Source organism: Curcuma longa, chromosome 17 (genome assembly GCF_044706935.1).
Source record: "Curcuma longa cultivar G26 ecotype Majalengka, Jawa Barat chromosome 17, ITB_CL_G26_1.1, whole genome shotgun sequence".
NCBI lineage: Eukaryota > Viridiplantae > Streptophyta > Magnoliopsida > Zingiberales > Zingiberaceae > Curcuma > Curcuma longa.
The window spans coordinates 5,192,703-5,208,416 of NC_133877.1; the positions used below are offsets into that span (position 1 = coordinate 5,192,703).

Here is a 15,714-nt window from a genome sequence, read left to right on the forward strand (position 1 = left end):
AGAAAATTATCTTATTTTAATTAAGAAGAATATTTCTTAATGGAGATCTTATCAGAGGAGATGTCTCCATCTGGTAAGGAGAACATCTCATCGTTGCCACAGTAGCGAAGAGTTTTATCACCCATACTTGATACGGTATCAAACTACACTATCATGCTGCATTAATGGGTAGATGAGCTACCCAAGATATCATATGATTGCATGTGTCCTTCTGTCAGTAGTCTACCCCAACTAAATAAGGAAATAAATAAAGAAAATAGAGTCGGTTGAGTGCAATGTAAGGCACAGAGGAGGAAGGCAGCATAGAGAGCCTGAGTCGAGGTCAACTGAGACGGGCCTTGAGGTTGAGGCAGGACTTGATGCGGCCGGAAGGGGACTCGACAAGGCGACTTGGACTCAGAACTCGGAGTCAGGTGTCGAATCAGAGTCGAACTTTGAGAGAGGTTGGGTATGGGATCCCAAGCTGATCTAGATGCCAAGTTAAGTGTTGAATACCGATCTACATCGATTACCGAGTCAGGTATTAAATCCCGATCTACGTCGGTTACCGAGTTAGTGAGCATGAGACGAAGCTAGTCAGTCCTAGAGTCAAGTCTTCTGTCTGACTTGTCATCTAAATCTTGACCTTCTAGACCAAGTCATACCGACCTATAATAGGAAAGAATTAATTTAATATTTAATATAAATTTATAAACTAAGGAAAAATCAATTCCGCTGATCTAACGCTTTTTATAGTAAGTTAATACGATTTTAAAAAATAAAAATTCAAAATGTAAATGATCAACATGAACAAAAAATTTGTTTCAAAAAATACTGATAATTTTATAACTTGTAACCTATGTTTTTATAGAATTTAATTAAATTTACATTTTATAATATTATTTAAATAACTTTTGTTATTCCCATAAGGCTCATTTATGAAATAGAAGGATCATTTATCTAGTAAGTTAAGATAAATTATCTTAACTTACTTAATCCCACAGTTAGACTGCATCTTTGCTTCATAAATATTAAAAGATTAATCTCATCTCTGTATATTTTATTTTCTAAAATTACTTTTATTTGTGATATTAGTAAATATTATATAATTATAATTATAACAGTTAAGATTTCATAATTATTACAATTATATAATTATAATAGATATAATTTTATAACTTTTATAATATAATATTAATTAAAAATTAATTATCTATATTATAATAGTTATAATTCGTAACTATATAATATGATGTTGCTTTGTAAATATTGATCAAAGATCAAACATTTATATTATAAAAATTATAAATTGTAATTATTATAATATAATACTATATATTAATATGATTAGAATCGAAATATTATTATAATGTAATATTAATTAATATGATCAAAGATAAAATATTATAATAATTATAAATTATAATTGAACATAATTTATTTATATTAATCAGAATTAAAATATTCATGTCTCAGTAGTAATGAGTTTATAGTTATTACAGTAATATTAAAAATAATGGTAATTTCAGAAAATAAAATAAACGCCCTTGAAACATTAAACATGGGCTGGAATGCTTATTCGCCCGTCTTCAATCTCTGAGCTATCCCCTTGGAGAGGCAGTAGGCAGTGGCCTGGATGGTGACCATGGGATTGATCCCAACTGCAGTCGGGAGCACACTCGCATCGCACACAAACAACCCTTCTGCCTCCCAACTCTCCCCTCTCTCATCGACGGCGCCGGCCTCCTCACTGGCTCCCATCCTGCAGCTCCCCATCTGATGGGCTGAGCAGTACAAGCTCCACAAGTCGCTCTTGGACATCGGACCGCTCGCTATGGCAACCCCGTCCAAGAACTCCTCGAGATCCTCTTCGTTGACGCCTCTGCACTCGAGCCTCTGGCCATCGCTCCGGTGAGTCCCCACCTCCACAGCTCCGGCGGCGACCAGGATTCGCAACGCTCGTCGAAGTCCCTCCTTCAGGTTCTCCTTGTCCACCGGACTCATTCGGTAGTTTATTCTCCCTTCGCTCTCGATTCGCCCTGAACCTTGATCTCTAACCAATGCGAATAGGTGCACCGTTCGACTGTACCTTAGCATATCCTCCTTCATGGCTCGCCCAGACACCCATGGGAACAGGGAGGCAAATGACGAAGGACCCAGCGCTGGCGTCTCTATGATCGAACCGTATGGAGAGTTGGAATTCCCTGAAGTTGTCACTTTGTGCAGCGACGTGATGATCCCGCCTTCGAAGTTCTTGCCTTTCAGAGCTGAGGTGGGTTCTGGGAAGTATCCCCAAGCAAAAGCCACTGGGTGGAGGTGGAGGTTCTTGCCGATGTTGGGGTTGGTGAGCCCGCTGGCAATCATCAGTGGTGGTGTCAGGAGAGATCCACAGGCAGAAATAGTTGCCTTTGCTTCAATCCTTAGCTGCTTCGTGATGGAATTGTTTGAGGATCTTGCTATCAATCCTAAGCATTTCTTCTTCTTCTTCTTCGTCTTCTTGTTGCCCTGCTTGATCTCTTCCATCACAAATCTCTGCGCCTTGCATGAAGTGATGATCACTGCGCCGGAGTTGACTGAATCAACTAGCCAAGTGGTGTCTGTGCCGCGTTTGTCGCCGGCCCTGCATCCGTAGCAGCAGGAGCCACAAAAGTGGCTCTCTGAACAATTTCTTGGCACTGTGATCACTTCGAGGCCCAAATTCTCGCATCCCTTGCGAAGAACTTGGTTTTGGAAACCTTCTCCGGTGCAGTTTCCGGTGACTCCGAGCCTTTCCCAGACCGTATCCACTGCCGAGGCATACTCTGGAGTCTGAAAGAGTGATAGATGGTGTTCAGCTGCCCACTCCTTGAGGATAAAATCAGGCGTCCTAATGCAAGCGGACCAATTTACAGCTGAGCCACCGCCGACTGTGGCTCCGGCGAGGATCATCATCTTCCCATCGGAGCTGCAGAGAATTCCACCTGATTCATACAGTTGGTCCAGTGAAGGAGCTTCGAGGCCAGTATAATCTTCTGCTGTGAAGTAGTTTCCCTTCTCGATCACTACAACCTTGTGGCCAGAGCTTGCAAGCACTGCAGCGGCAACTCCACCACCGCAGCCTGATCCAACTACGACCACATCACACTTGATGTGGTAGCTATTTTCTTGAGGGTTTTCGGTTACCTCCAGACCTTTGTCACGAAGAGTCTGAAGGAGGGAGGAATCCGTCATGTCCTTGGTTTCTATGATGCCTTTATGAAGAGGTCTTTCATCTCCTTCAGACCTCCTCAATGGTTTCTCCTCAGATGGCTTCCTGTATCCAATTGCACTCCATGCTCGATTCTCCGACTCTTCATTAGTCTGCAGAAAGGTAAACCAAAACGCTCTGTAACATGAATTTTGAACAACTTCAAACTCTTTATGGTAATGAATTGTTACAATTATCAGCTTTGTGGGACGAGTTTATGGGATTGCAACTTGGTAGTCCAGGACCATGCCAGCATTAAATTCAGCAACCTTGCTGCTTGGCTGGCATTTGGATCATTCTCAAGCAATCATGTGACTATGAAAGCTAATCATACACAAGTTCATTCAAAGGATTGAAAGTTGAAAACAGTTAGATTGACTGATGAGTTTCTTCCTAAAAAATATCTTAAATGTGCATTCACAGGAAACGCCCATCACTGAGCACTAAATGATGCCACATGAAATCCTTCTAGGCCATAAATTTCTGAGGTTATGCTTGTGCCTAACTAAAATACAGTAGAAGGAAGCAACATGCTGGAGAAAAAAATTTGTTCTATTTCTGTAGAACCATGAACATAGAAAGCATGAAATTCATAAAAAGGAATTACCGTGGAGTAAAAGACGAAGACAGAGAGGATTTTGACAAGAAGGAAGATCGTCCGGACTAGTACAAAAGTCTTCTGTCTGCTCCATCTCCTCAAAGCTTCTTCCCTCTTTGCTACGGCCATGTCTGGGAACTTGTTGATGAACGGAAACCTAGCTGACAAACAGAGGGAGCCACAAAGGACGAGTGTTCCAAGCCTTGTAGCAAGGAGCCACATGACCAATTTAACCAGAAAGAGGACCTCCTTTTGACCCCTCTTTGCTGCAAGCTCTGCGACCTGTGGCGGTAAAAGTAAATGCTGTGATTCAAGCAAGATCTACAGGATCTCAAAGAATACGTAGTACTACTGATTCTAGAATTAACACTTTGCACAAATTCAAGAGGAACAATGCTTTTTTCTAGGTTTGCGCGAGCTATTACAACCTATTCAGTCAAAGTAAAAAACTGCCATAACAAAAGAAAGTAAATATCATCATCTGTGATCTTGCACGCACATCTAGTGGTTGAGCACATCCAAAGTGGCAAACATTTTGGATGAATCTGAGATCCCCCAAAATTCAAGAGAGGCAGAGAAATCAGCGATGGAATCAAGAGTCGCCTACCTCATCGGGGACGGGGGCATCGGAGCCAGAGGCGAGGAAGAAGGCCTCGAGCGACTTGTCGGCGGGAAGCTCCTCCTTGCCGCAGAGATCGGCCTTCTCCAAGGGAAGAGAGGGGATGAAGGCCTCGCACATGGCCGCCAGCGACCGCATCTGGGCGGCGGAGAAGCCATGAGTATAACCTTCCTTATCCAGCGTCCGCCCGCCCCGCAGCAGAGGGTGGCCTTGCTGCGCCTTGTCCGCCATGGCAACAGTCCAAAGGAAAAATTAGTCGAATGACTTTTGCGTTTAGTCTCGTCGATGGCTCTGAATCTGGTGGCCATAAAATATGTTTTAATTATAGTTATAATTTTATTATAACATAAATAAAACCTTAATAAAAATTCATTCCGCGCCCTCTTAATTACTGAAATATAAATCAAGAAATAATCCAAAAAATTTAATTGTAGTATATAAAATATAATTATATTATAACGTGAACATAATGAGAATATAAATTTATATTATAATAGTTATAAAATTATGATTGCTATAATGCACTCTATTTAAACTTGAGAAATAAATACAATATTATTTAAATATTTTTTATTTATTAAATGATATTTAATTATGAAATAATTATTATATATATATATATACTATAACCGTAAAATGTGACTAAATAATATTAAATGATATTTATATATATGTATATATATTTTTTTGCAAATTTTTTTATAAAACAAATTAAAGTAGAGCATGTTTTGACTATTTGAAACTAAAGAAGTGTCTTTTACCCTTTTTTTAATATTAATATACATAAATTGTTTTTTTAAAATTAGTCGATCATCTATGTATTTTTAAAAAAATATCTCTCCGCTTATCTACTTTAGATAAACTAAATCAAATCAAAAATAAAAATAGTAAATTATAAAAATAAATATTTTTTTTATATATTGCAATTTTATGGTTAAACAATCCATCATTATCAATTGTAACAAAAGATAATTACGTCCTTCATAATTTATTCAAACGTTCTTCATAATTTATTTCTAAATTATATGAAGAAAGGTAAATTATATTTATATATGATCGTCAAATAATTCCAAAGAGTATGTGTCCATCGGAAATTGATATTTTACCCTAATATAATCAGTGTGTCATTCTCTAGTTAACTGGGTACCACGTGGGAACCACCCCGTCATTATCTAGAGAGAACGCCTGGTTGAGCAGTTATTTAATCTTGAAATTATCGATAATTTTATGATCAGTTCAACTATAGTTAGTTGTCTTTAATTTTTTGATAGTTTAATTTTATTTTAATTTTGTTCGAATAACAAAAAATCCTTCTTTTCAGAAAGAAACAATTTTACCTGATAAATTAATTATTTGATAGATATCTGAATCAGAAGAATTAAATAGATTACGTCGCTTGAACGTGATTTGTATGTATTGGTTACATCACGACCAAAACTTTTTTTTTAAAAAATCTAATATAATTAAATTATGATTTTATTATAAATAAATAAATTATTGACCAAACTGGTACGGCAACCGTCGAGATATCTTGTCAATTAATTTCCCATGCAATCTAATTGATTCCCTTTTATGGCAACAAACTCTTCCACGTGGCAAGGTTGCTAAAACATGTTTAAATTTTAATGACCTTTTAAAATTGTTTTATCCGCCCACTCTAATGTTTTCATTCCACTTTCAAAATATCTCCTCAGTATTAAAATTAAAATTAAAATTGTATTTTTATTAATTTATCATAATTTCCGTACAAATTTTTCCCAAATTTCATCCAATCACAGCTCCGTAATATCTTAAATACATATCTAATTTTCATATTTTTCAAAAATATATAATTATTTTTGGTTATGTTCCTCCTTTATCCGATTGTGAATCAGCAATCTATTATTAAATATAGTTGAATGTATCAATTAATTTTAAATTTATTATGCGGTTAACAGTTGATCGTTTATGACTTTATTAGCCGACTACTAAATTTTTTATATTTTTTATGGTAGGATTAAAATATTTTAAAATTATGATAATTTTAAAAATTAGTCATGAAATTAATGTAGAGGATATGATTATATTAAAGATATGTAAAAAGTCCAATTAACTTGATTTATATATATTTTAGATATCTAAAGTCCAATTAATTATGTTCTCATATTTAAATTCCATTGAAAGATATAGATTTTTAAAATTTATTAAAGGATTTAGTCAAATTTACTCATGAAAGATCTTTTTCGAATTTAAATTTGTTCATTTAGAAGCTGGCCTCTTCTATCTTCTATTTTTTTTTAATGTCTACTTTTTTTATTTTATTCTTTATTTCATTTCAATTTTCTTTACCTCTCTTTTCTTTTTATTCTCTTCCACTATTCTTTAAATTCCTATAGATTTGTTAATCTTGTAGAATCTGACTCATTTTCTCATTGAGCGAATGGTACTAAATAAATCAGATTAATTTTTTGATAAAAATAAAAATACTATGTGAAAGCTTCGATTTTTTTTTCTTTTCCTCTTTCCCTATCCCATAGCATAGGTACAACGTTTGAATCAATAGAGAATTTTTTTCTTTTGTATGAATTGATATTTTTACATTCCAATTCCTTCCCGATATCTCCAAGGGAAATCCTGAATTGAATTCAAAATTGACATATTAGTGTAAGCTTATCTGTGCAATTAGAATAATTTTTAAAACTCTCTTAATTCAAATCATATTAAAATTTTAAACATTATAGAATATCAATGAGTTTTAATTAAAAAAACTTCATTAGTGGTCTTAAAAGCTCACTGATGGTACAATTTTAAAATATTTTGAGAGCTATGTAACCATCATATCACATAACGGGAGTTTAAAAGCTTTAAAATTTTAATAATTGAAAATTAAATCAAATTGAATTTTTTTAAACTAATTGAATCCACTGAATTTTCAAATAAAAATTAAATAAATCGAACTGATAAAATATCAATTAATTTAATTTTCAACCAAATTAATCGAAATAGTTAATTTTTTTAAATATTATAAAAAATTTATTAATTAGTTAGATATTTATAAATTTACTTAGATAAAAATTTATAAATTATTTTTTATTTTGATTAATTTGATTTATACGATTTCACCGAATAAAAAATTTTAAAATCGAAATCGAACTGAATTAATCGATTAAAAAAATAATTAAAATTTTAAAATAACTGAATTGAATTTTTAAATTTTATCAATTTATTCGATTTAATCGAATTTTTACTCACTCCTATATAAAAATCGAAAGAAGAGAGAGTTTGAGAAAATAAATTTATAAAGAACAAATAAAATTTTTTTTTGAAAGGAAATATAATGAAAGTAAAAAAAATACAGAAATATATAAACAAATACAAAAAAAAGTCAAATAGAAATCAATATTTTTTTAAAAAAAATTGAAATTAATCAATTGGAACTAAGTCCACATATCATATCAGGCCAAGTAACATCTACTAGAACGTGAAAGTATTCAGCCATCAATGCTTCAACTAACAAGAAATCTTCACACCTAAGGTATGAATAGATAGAGCATGTGATGCAATAAATACAAGACACTTACGTTCCATCGTATCGAATTCAATACTCGATCAAACTTATACAAAAATCGTTAAACTGAAAGCGCATTCTAAAATCATCTCCAATCCATATCACTAAATTTGATATCATTTTCACACCGAAATAGTGTAATTTTAGCACCAAACACTATTTCAGTTCCAATCCACTCACACCATTTCACAAAAAAAAAAGATATTTTTTAAAATATTCTATTTATTTTTATTCATTTATTCATAATTTAATTATCAACATACATTTTAATTTAATAATTAATTTATGATAATTATTATATTTAAAATTAATATTTTATTTATATTTAATAAATTAATTTTTCACATTTTAAAATTAGTTAAATAATATATAAATATAATTATAATTAAAATATATTAAATATATTATAAATAAAATTTATAATAAATTAAATCTTTGTAAATATGTATAATAAAATTAAAATATGTTGTTATATACATTTAATTTATATTTATAATAAATAATTAATATTATGAGAAAAAAAGTAATAATTATAAATTTATTTTTATTTATGATATTTAATAATATATATTATATTTATTTTTAAATATAATAATATATATTATATTATTTTTATTTTTATATTTGATTATATAATATAATAATAAAAAAATAAGTAAACGGTATCATCAAATTTGATGATGCATTTTATGATATGGGTTAAAAAGGAATGATGTAATTTTGACATCAAATTTAAATTTTTAGTATATTGATTAGAGTTGCTCTAAAAGAACATAAACATCTTTGCGAAGATAGCGAAGAAAGGAAGAACTTGCACATAAACGTGTTCATCTGATTGTTTGATGTACTTTCCTTCTTTTCCCTCCTTCACCTCCTAATGTCTGATTATGTAAAGCCATTAATCCAACCTAAATATTGGCTTTATATGCAGAACAAATAAATTTTCGAAAACTTAGAGAGAGAGAGAAAAAAAAACTTGTATAGAACTTTTTTTTATAGAAGCATGAGTTTAGTGGAAGAAGATTCTTGGATGGAACGTGGATCCCAATACCTCATTCCAAATCTTAAAAGATCACATACAAGATATCCAAAGAATTTGCAAATACAATATCAAAAGAATTAATCCTCAGACATTAGAAAAGAAATCCAGAAAAAAAAAAAACCACAAATGATAGTGTCAAAGTGGCGTTTAATACAGATCGAAGACAACAAGAACTACAACCATCTATTTTCTCAGATTTCTTTATCAAAAGGAGTGTAGACTTATATAGATGGAAGCACAGAAATGAGTCGAATGGCTCGGTTTCTCAAAGATCATCATTTAAACACACTAATGTGACAATGATGAGTAATAATGTTCAGTTCTCAAACAAATAATATATACATATAGATGTGCATGTGCAATCATGAGAATTTAATAAGATATCTATCATAAACTACTAATTTTTGTAAGCATCATCAAATGCCTCAGAAATGGGTATAGTTATAAGCCAATGACCAAATGTCTCTACGCAAAACAAACAAAGGAGCAAAACAACATTTAGATAAGAAAAAAAAACATAAATGATCAAAAATGCTAAACACCTCATTTTGGGAACACCAAATATAACCTGAATATACGGGCCGGCCGTACGCGTCCATATCTTCAAAAACTGATATCCGCTAACTGCCAAGGAAATTGTTCAGGATGCATACCATTATAGTCTGGATATCCAGAGAATATTAACATAAACTGTTATAGGGTGACAATGCATCATACACACATGGATCAAATGAATATATCAGAAATTTTAACAGTAAGTTGTATATAGATGGACTAAATGCAGTTTACAAAGCTTCATCCGGCCAAAATAAGTTCAGATAGAAGAATAATTCGCAGCATGCCCTAGAGAATCCAATACACGGCACAAATAAGCATGGATAATTACGCTGGAATTATTACCAGCCAAACAAGAAAAACTGAGGCTTTAGAGCCTAGACATGTGTACCATTCTCTTCGTGTATACCATGACTCAAATCAAGAAGCTTCATTTTGACTCAAAATGCTGCCCACCCAGATGCAGTATTCTTATTAGATCCTGGCTTGGTTGAAGAAGGTAGATTTCTCTGCAAGCACAACGGAGGGTAACCATCTATATTTACTAAAGAAACAAATAATCTTTACTTGCATCATGAATACAATATATTCAGTCATTCTGAAAAAATAGATCATCTAGAATGAAAAGCCGGATGTGATCCACATGGGAAAAAAACTAAGCCTTGTAGAAATTCCATGAAAGAATTTTCTAGAGACCTTTATTATTATTTATGGGAGCCCATAGTTCAAGAAACCTTTTACAATTATTACACAAACAGTAAATCAAAGAGAATTAGAAGAAGGCAAATTTTCAATTATTCTGGTAGCTTCAAATTAACTGTCTTCGCCCATTTGCATATAGACAGAAGTTAGTGGCGATACAAAAAAATACCAGCATATAGATTGCTAATTCTGGTAGTAAATTAGACAGGATGCCATTTATTTGTATCTCCTAAACACACTTATTAGTAGACACGTCTACTAGAAAGTTTGTGGTTGAATAAACAAAGCAAAATAAACAATCATACCTCGATGGCAGAAAAATCGGACAAAGGATCAACAGGTCGGCCTGTAGATTCCTCAGGAGCCTTCAGTCCAGCATTATGACCTGAGGCCATCCTAGCAGTTGCAGGATCATTAGGTGGTGGTGGAAGAGGGGACTTGATCTTCCCTGCACTACCAGGTGGAGGTGCAAGAAGTGTACCAACTTTTGGCTTGTTCGAGGGTCCTCCAGTTAAGCCAGCAGTTGAAAGCATGCCTCCTCCACTAGATGTTTTATTCTTCACATTTATGCGAATGGTTTCTCCTTCCTAAACATCGAATAAATAGTGTGATATGAAATAGAAGAAACAAGAGCATTGCATACATTGATGGGCATCAAAGATGAGATGAAAAATCAGAAACAGAATCTTTATATATGAAGAGAATATTAATGCAGAGTACAAAGATTCTGAAACAAGCAAGGTTTCTCTTAGAGTGACTTATCATGCAAAACTTCCCATCGAATTAAATGAATGGAAAAGATTTCTAACGAAAATGAAGTGACTGATTCCACTATTTTTCTTTATGATTTAACAACTTTGCTCCTTGGATATGCATAATATTGTAGGAGTAGTAGTATTAATTTATTCCGCTCCACTTTTTCTGGGCAATCAGTTTGTATATATTTATAGAGACCCATTGTGCAAATTTTAGAAGACTTGTTAATACGACCAACTCTAAGAAAGCATCAAACTGAGGATTTGTCTTTGATTTTGATTCTTGGTTATGCTAATAATCATGCTGATTAAAAATTATTGCCAAAAGAAAATTAACAGTAATATGAACTGAAAAAAATATGGTAAAGTTGAGTTATCTAATGGGTGCATTCTGATAACAAATCAAATGAGTTTATTCATCATGTTCCATCAACTGTAATTCAGCTTACAAATCTCCAATCAGTGTGGCGTGCAATTCTGATAGGTGAAATAAAGTTGCGAATAAAGATAGGGTGAGATGAAGTTGAGTTATATAATAGGGACATTCTGATAACATATCAGATGAGTTCATTCACCATGTTCCATCAACTGCAGTTCAGCTTACATATCTCCACTACATGGACTCTTATGAAAGTTGGAAAAGATTTCAATCGATCAAACAAGAAACTTGAATACACAAGAAGCTCTAACCAAGAATCTCAAACTTACACTGAGTTGATGTCATTGAAGTCTCAATATGGGTTGCATGTTTCGCTTTAAATTTAATTTGAGAGCATTAGTATGTTCTGTGTAATCATGTTATTGCTCTTGTATCAATTTCAATTTTATAAATGTTGTTTGACAGAAGCTTGAACAAAGAAACAATAAGAAGAAAAAAAGCAAAGAAATGAACTATAAGTGAGAGCTCACACGACAAAAGCAATATTCTTTTTTTCCTATGAAGTTACACCTTCAAGCATTAAAACAAAAAACACAAAATGAGAAGACAAAAAAGTGAAAACCATTTGCTGATGATTGTATTCATCTAACAATATTCATTTAGGTACAAAATCAAAGAATTCACATACATTGGAGATATCTAATTGGCATGCTTTATCATGGTAAAGCACATAAGTAGATTTTTAGGGGGTTAGTAATTCATGAAACCATGTAAGTGGAAGGCATAGTTAAGGGAGAGACATCATAAATCATAATGCATAATTCACAGTTATCAGTTAAAGTCATACAGTTGCCGAAAGAGATAGAATGATCTGAAGGTTACACAAATACATGAATGTATGCCTTTGTTACTCAGACAATTTTAATAGGCATCCATCCCTTATTGGAACCTAACAAAATATCATTCTTGCAATCTCATCTGTCAGTCTTGTCTCCATTTTGGTCTCTGGTTAGTCTAGTTAAATCAGGTATAAATCACAATCCAGATGTAAACCCTTGTTTAGTATGCGATGGAAATGTTTATATTAATGAGATTTCCACTGAGCCTATGAACTTATATTGAAGTTCAGATACTTCATATTCTCATGTACCAATCTTTGAAACATGATGGTTACATGGCAGATATCTGTCCTGAAATTAAAAGGATAAATTTCCTAAGGTAGTCATTAATTACTTTCTCAAAATATTCATTATTACACAAAATGGGAGGAACATCTTTAGTCATTTAAGTAATATTTTTTGGAAATACTTTATTTGGTGCCTAATACAAATAATAGAAACAACTATCATGTAAACAAAAGTTAAGGACAAAGCTGAAAAGGGATTATTAAAGTTTTTTTTATCTGTTTCTCATGTTACTGTAAGTTATATCTATTACATTTATATATTTTTAAATAAATTATGTTTATTTTTTCACCAATAGGGTTAGGCATTATACATATGACTTATGATTTTAGATTAACTTGCACAATGTTGTATTCTATATTTTCTAGTTGTTCACAATCTAGATATACCATCTTTTTCTCTGAGACGGCTTGATGGATCAGCTGATTCTAGCAACCCTATTATACTATTGCCGCTAACATTTATTACCAACCCAAGTAGGCATACTCAACACATTCTTGTGGAAGATTGGGTGAGCGGAATTCCTATTAAACATCCATTTGCCTATAGCTGATACTCGAAAAATCTTCATTATAATGCATACTCTTTAGCAGGCTCTTATAGGAATTTGACAAAATTTGACCGAACTTTATATAAAACAAGTAAAGGGGAAGAGATTACTTTGGCAAACACATGGCCTGAAAATTGTCACTGCTGTCTGAAAAAAAAAAAAAAAAAAGATTTAGGTCAGATTAATCCACATGCATATGTACTGCAGTGCTCCATCACATTAGCACCTACTTACAAAATCACATAGCGCCTTCAATTTCAATCAACTTATCTATACCGATCAAATTTACTAATACACATCTAACTTAATAATCTTTGAAATAGACTAAATACACTAGATGGGAAGAAGCTAATTGATCTAGTTTACATTTAATTTAATAATCAATAGAAAGAGATCCCTTAACTATAGAAAAGTCTTGCAGGTGTAGAGGGGTGGTTATTCAAATGATTTAAGAGAGCACAATTGTCAGCATGGCGGTCAAGCACTAAATTTTATTATTTTAGTATTATTAGTAACAATTAGAAACTTGGAAATAATCTGTAATTTGGTAGTCATTATAGGTGATAAATCTAAACAACCTTGATTACCAGTGCAGAAAAATAGAAAGGAAATAACTTTGAAATAGTATCCTCCTTTTTTATAAAGGCTAATATAAACAATATTTTTAGTTTTAAAAGTTGCACTGACTCGTTGACATTGTAATTACATAACTTAGTGAGTTGAATAATTGCAAAATTGAAGGTGTCTAGTAAAAAGGGCAAGCTCTGCAAAAGAATTTCTGTCCATAGAACTGAAGTGCCGATGCTACATCAACTAACATTCAGCCCAAAGGACTCCAATTCCAAATATCGATTGCAATATACGCCCAATGTGTATTTCCACGTTCATCTGTTTAGAATTGGAAAGGACAACTATAACAAATTCACGAGGAAAATGATCTGGATCTCGGGAAACGAAATAGCAGTTCACAAAAGTTGAAAAGATAAATCAAAACTATGCATATTAAATCAAGTATCCAAACAAGCACCTTTAGTCGATGGTTGACTGCCGGATGTATGTCAATGTGGCTATCTTCGTCCTCACCCTCCTCCTTGTCGTTCTCTCTCCTCAGGTACTTCTCGTGGTCCGAAAGGGCGACATTGAAATCAAAGGCCTCGTTGCGCTCGTTGAATCCGAGACCGATGAAGGCGTGCTTACCGCGGCCGTCCTCGATTTTGAGAACGAAGTAGCGGGAGGAGTCGAGGGCGGGTTCTACGGAGCTCTCGCGCTGGCCAGGAAGGATGAAGCAGGCAGCGAAGAGTTCCCCGGAAGCGGGATCCTCGAGGCGAATCTCGCAGCGGTGGCCGCAGGAGACGACCCGGAGGCGGCCCGACCAGATCTTGTCGGACTGCAGCCATTCCCCGCATTTGTACCCGCCGCTAGTGCTTCTCGGTGGGATCTTGTACACTATCACTTCGCGCACCACCAACAGCGTGTGTTCGAACGCTTCCTCATCCTCACCATCCGCCGCCGCCGCTTCAACACGCCGCGACGACGACATATTGTTCGCCGGAATCTGAGATAGCAAAAAGGTATAATCTGAAATTTATCCACGAGATCAAACCTTTCGATTTCGGGCGATAGAAACTCCAACAAGAACAACTCCTTTTACCTAGATTGAAAACGAAAGAACAGAGGAAGCGATTCGAGTTCAACGATCGCGAGAAGGCTGTCGATCGGCAGCAAAAGTAGGTTGGAGATTGGATCTGTGGGAGAAAAGCTTAAGCCTGCGAGGAAGACGTGCGAGCAAAGGGAGATGTGCGGATTATTATATTAATGATTCATTCCACACTTTCTTCCTTCTGTGAGATTAAAGAAAGTGGTAAAAACAATTTAGGCAAAATCAAAAAGCACCGCTTATTTTTATTATTGTTAAAAAAAGAATTATATATTTAAAATATCAAACATCATCATCTTTTTCATCATAAAAATAATTTTATTCTAATATTATTTATATTCTACAAATACTATAATTTATAGTAATTATTTATCGTACGCTGTTGCATATAGTAATTATGAACACAACTGATAATATAGCAGAGGAAAATTGCCTATTTCAAATTTTCAATAACATTTAAACCGTTTTCGTTGTAAATTGGCGACGAAAACCAGATTTCGTTGCCAATTTGACGACGAAAATATAATTTGGTCACCAAATTGACCGTAACTCTCCCTCCTTTGTTCGTCCACTATAATGACGAAAGGGATTTTCGTTGTCAAAATTGGCGACGAAAATGAAATTTTGTCATCAAAATTAGTTACGAAAATCAGAATTCGTCGCCAACGTTGGCGACGAAATTGCATTTTCGTCACCAATTTTGGCGACGAAATTTCATTTTCGTCGCCAAATTGGCGACAAAATTTCTGACGAAATACAATTTCGTCGCCATATTTACAATGAATTTGTAATTTTTTGTCGTCGAGAGTTGCGACGAGCTTTTTGCAAATTGAAAAAAATTAAAGCAATACTAATTATGAAAAAAAAAATTAATACACAACTAGGCTACGAAGAATCATCGTCGCCACCGTCATCATCGGC

The 15,714-nt window shown here is 33.7% G+C and overlaps 2 protein-coding genes across 3 annotated transcripts; both read right to left on the bottom strand.

Moving 5' to 3' along the window:
* Nucleotides 1-1,455: 1,455 nt before the first annotated feature.
* On the bottom strand, nucleotides 1,456-4,682 carry LOC141812003 (long-chain-alcohol oxidase FAO2-like). Its single transcript, XM_074700091.1, has 3 exons — nucleotides 4,411-4,682; nucleotides 3,813-4,085; nucleotides 1,456-3,318 (listed from the first exon to the last, which is right to left on the bottom strand). Exons 1-3 carry the CDS (start codon nucleotides 4,651-4,653, stop codon nucleotides 1,555-1,557), a joined length of 2,280 nt encoding a protein of 759 aa, XP_074556192.1. The 5' UTR covers nucleotides 4,654-4,682; the 3' UTR covers nucleotides 1,456-1,554.
* Nucleotides 4,683-9,739: 5,057 nt separating this feature from the next.
* On the bottom strand, nucleotides 9,740-14,960 carry LOC141848734 (uncharacterized protein At1g03900). Of its 2 annotated transcripts, XM_074736782.1 has the most exons (5): nucleotides 14,788-14,960; nucleotides 14,164-14,691; nucleotides 10,574-10,855; nucleotides 9,958-10,075; nucleotides 9,740-9,854 (listed from the first exon to the last, which is right to left on the bottom strand). In XM_074736782.1, exons 2-4 carry the CDS (start codon nucleotides 14,674-14,676, stop codon nucleotides 10,007-10,009), a joined length of 864 nt encoding a protein of 287 aa, XP_074592883.1. In that variant the 5' UTR covers nucleotides 14,677-14,691; nucleotides 14,788-14,960; the 3' UTR covers nucleotides 9,740-9,854; nucleotides 9,958-10,006. The 2 variants fall into 2 exon arrangements, with proteins under 2 accessions (XP_074592883.1, XP_074592882.1); XM_074736781.1 differs by having other exon boundaries at nucleotides 9,740-10,075.
* Between the last annotated feature and the right edge of the window lie 754 nt (nucleotides 14,961-15,714).

Coding starts and splice junctions, on each gene's coding strand:
- LOC141812003 (XM_074700091.1), bottom strand. CDS start 4,653: ATGGCGGACAAGGCGCAGCAAGGCCACCCTCTGCTGCGGGGCGGGCGG. Junction 4,086..4,410: donor ATGCCCCCGTCCCCGATGAG/GTAGGCGACTCT, acceptor TTACCGCCACAG/GTCGCAGAGCTTGCAGCAAA. Junction 3,319..3,812: donor TCTTCGTCTTTTACTCCACG/GTAATTCCTTTT, acceptor ACCTTTCTGCAG/ACTAATGAAGAGTCGGAGAA.
- LOC141848734 (XM_074736782.1), bottom strand. CDS start 14,676: ATGTCGTCGTCGCGGCGTGTTGAAGCGGCGGCGGCGGATGGTGAGGAT. Junction 10,856..14,163: donor CAGTCAACCATCGACTAAAG/GTGCTTGTTTGG, acceptor TTCGATGTTTAG/GAAGGAGAAACCATTCGCAT. Junction 10,076..10,573: donor CCGATTTTTCTGCCATCGAG/GTATGATTGTTT, acceptor TTGTGCTTGCAG/AGAAATCTACCTTCTTCAAC.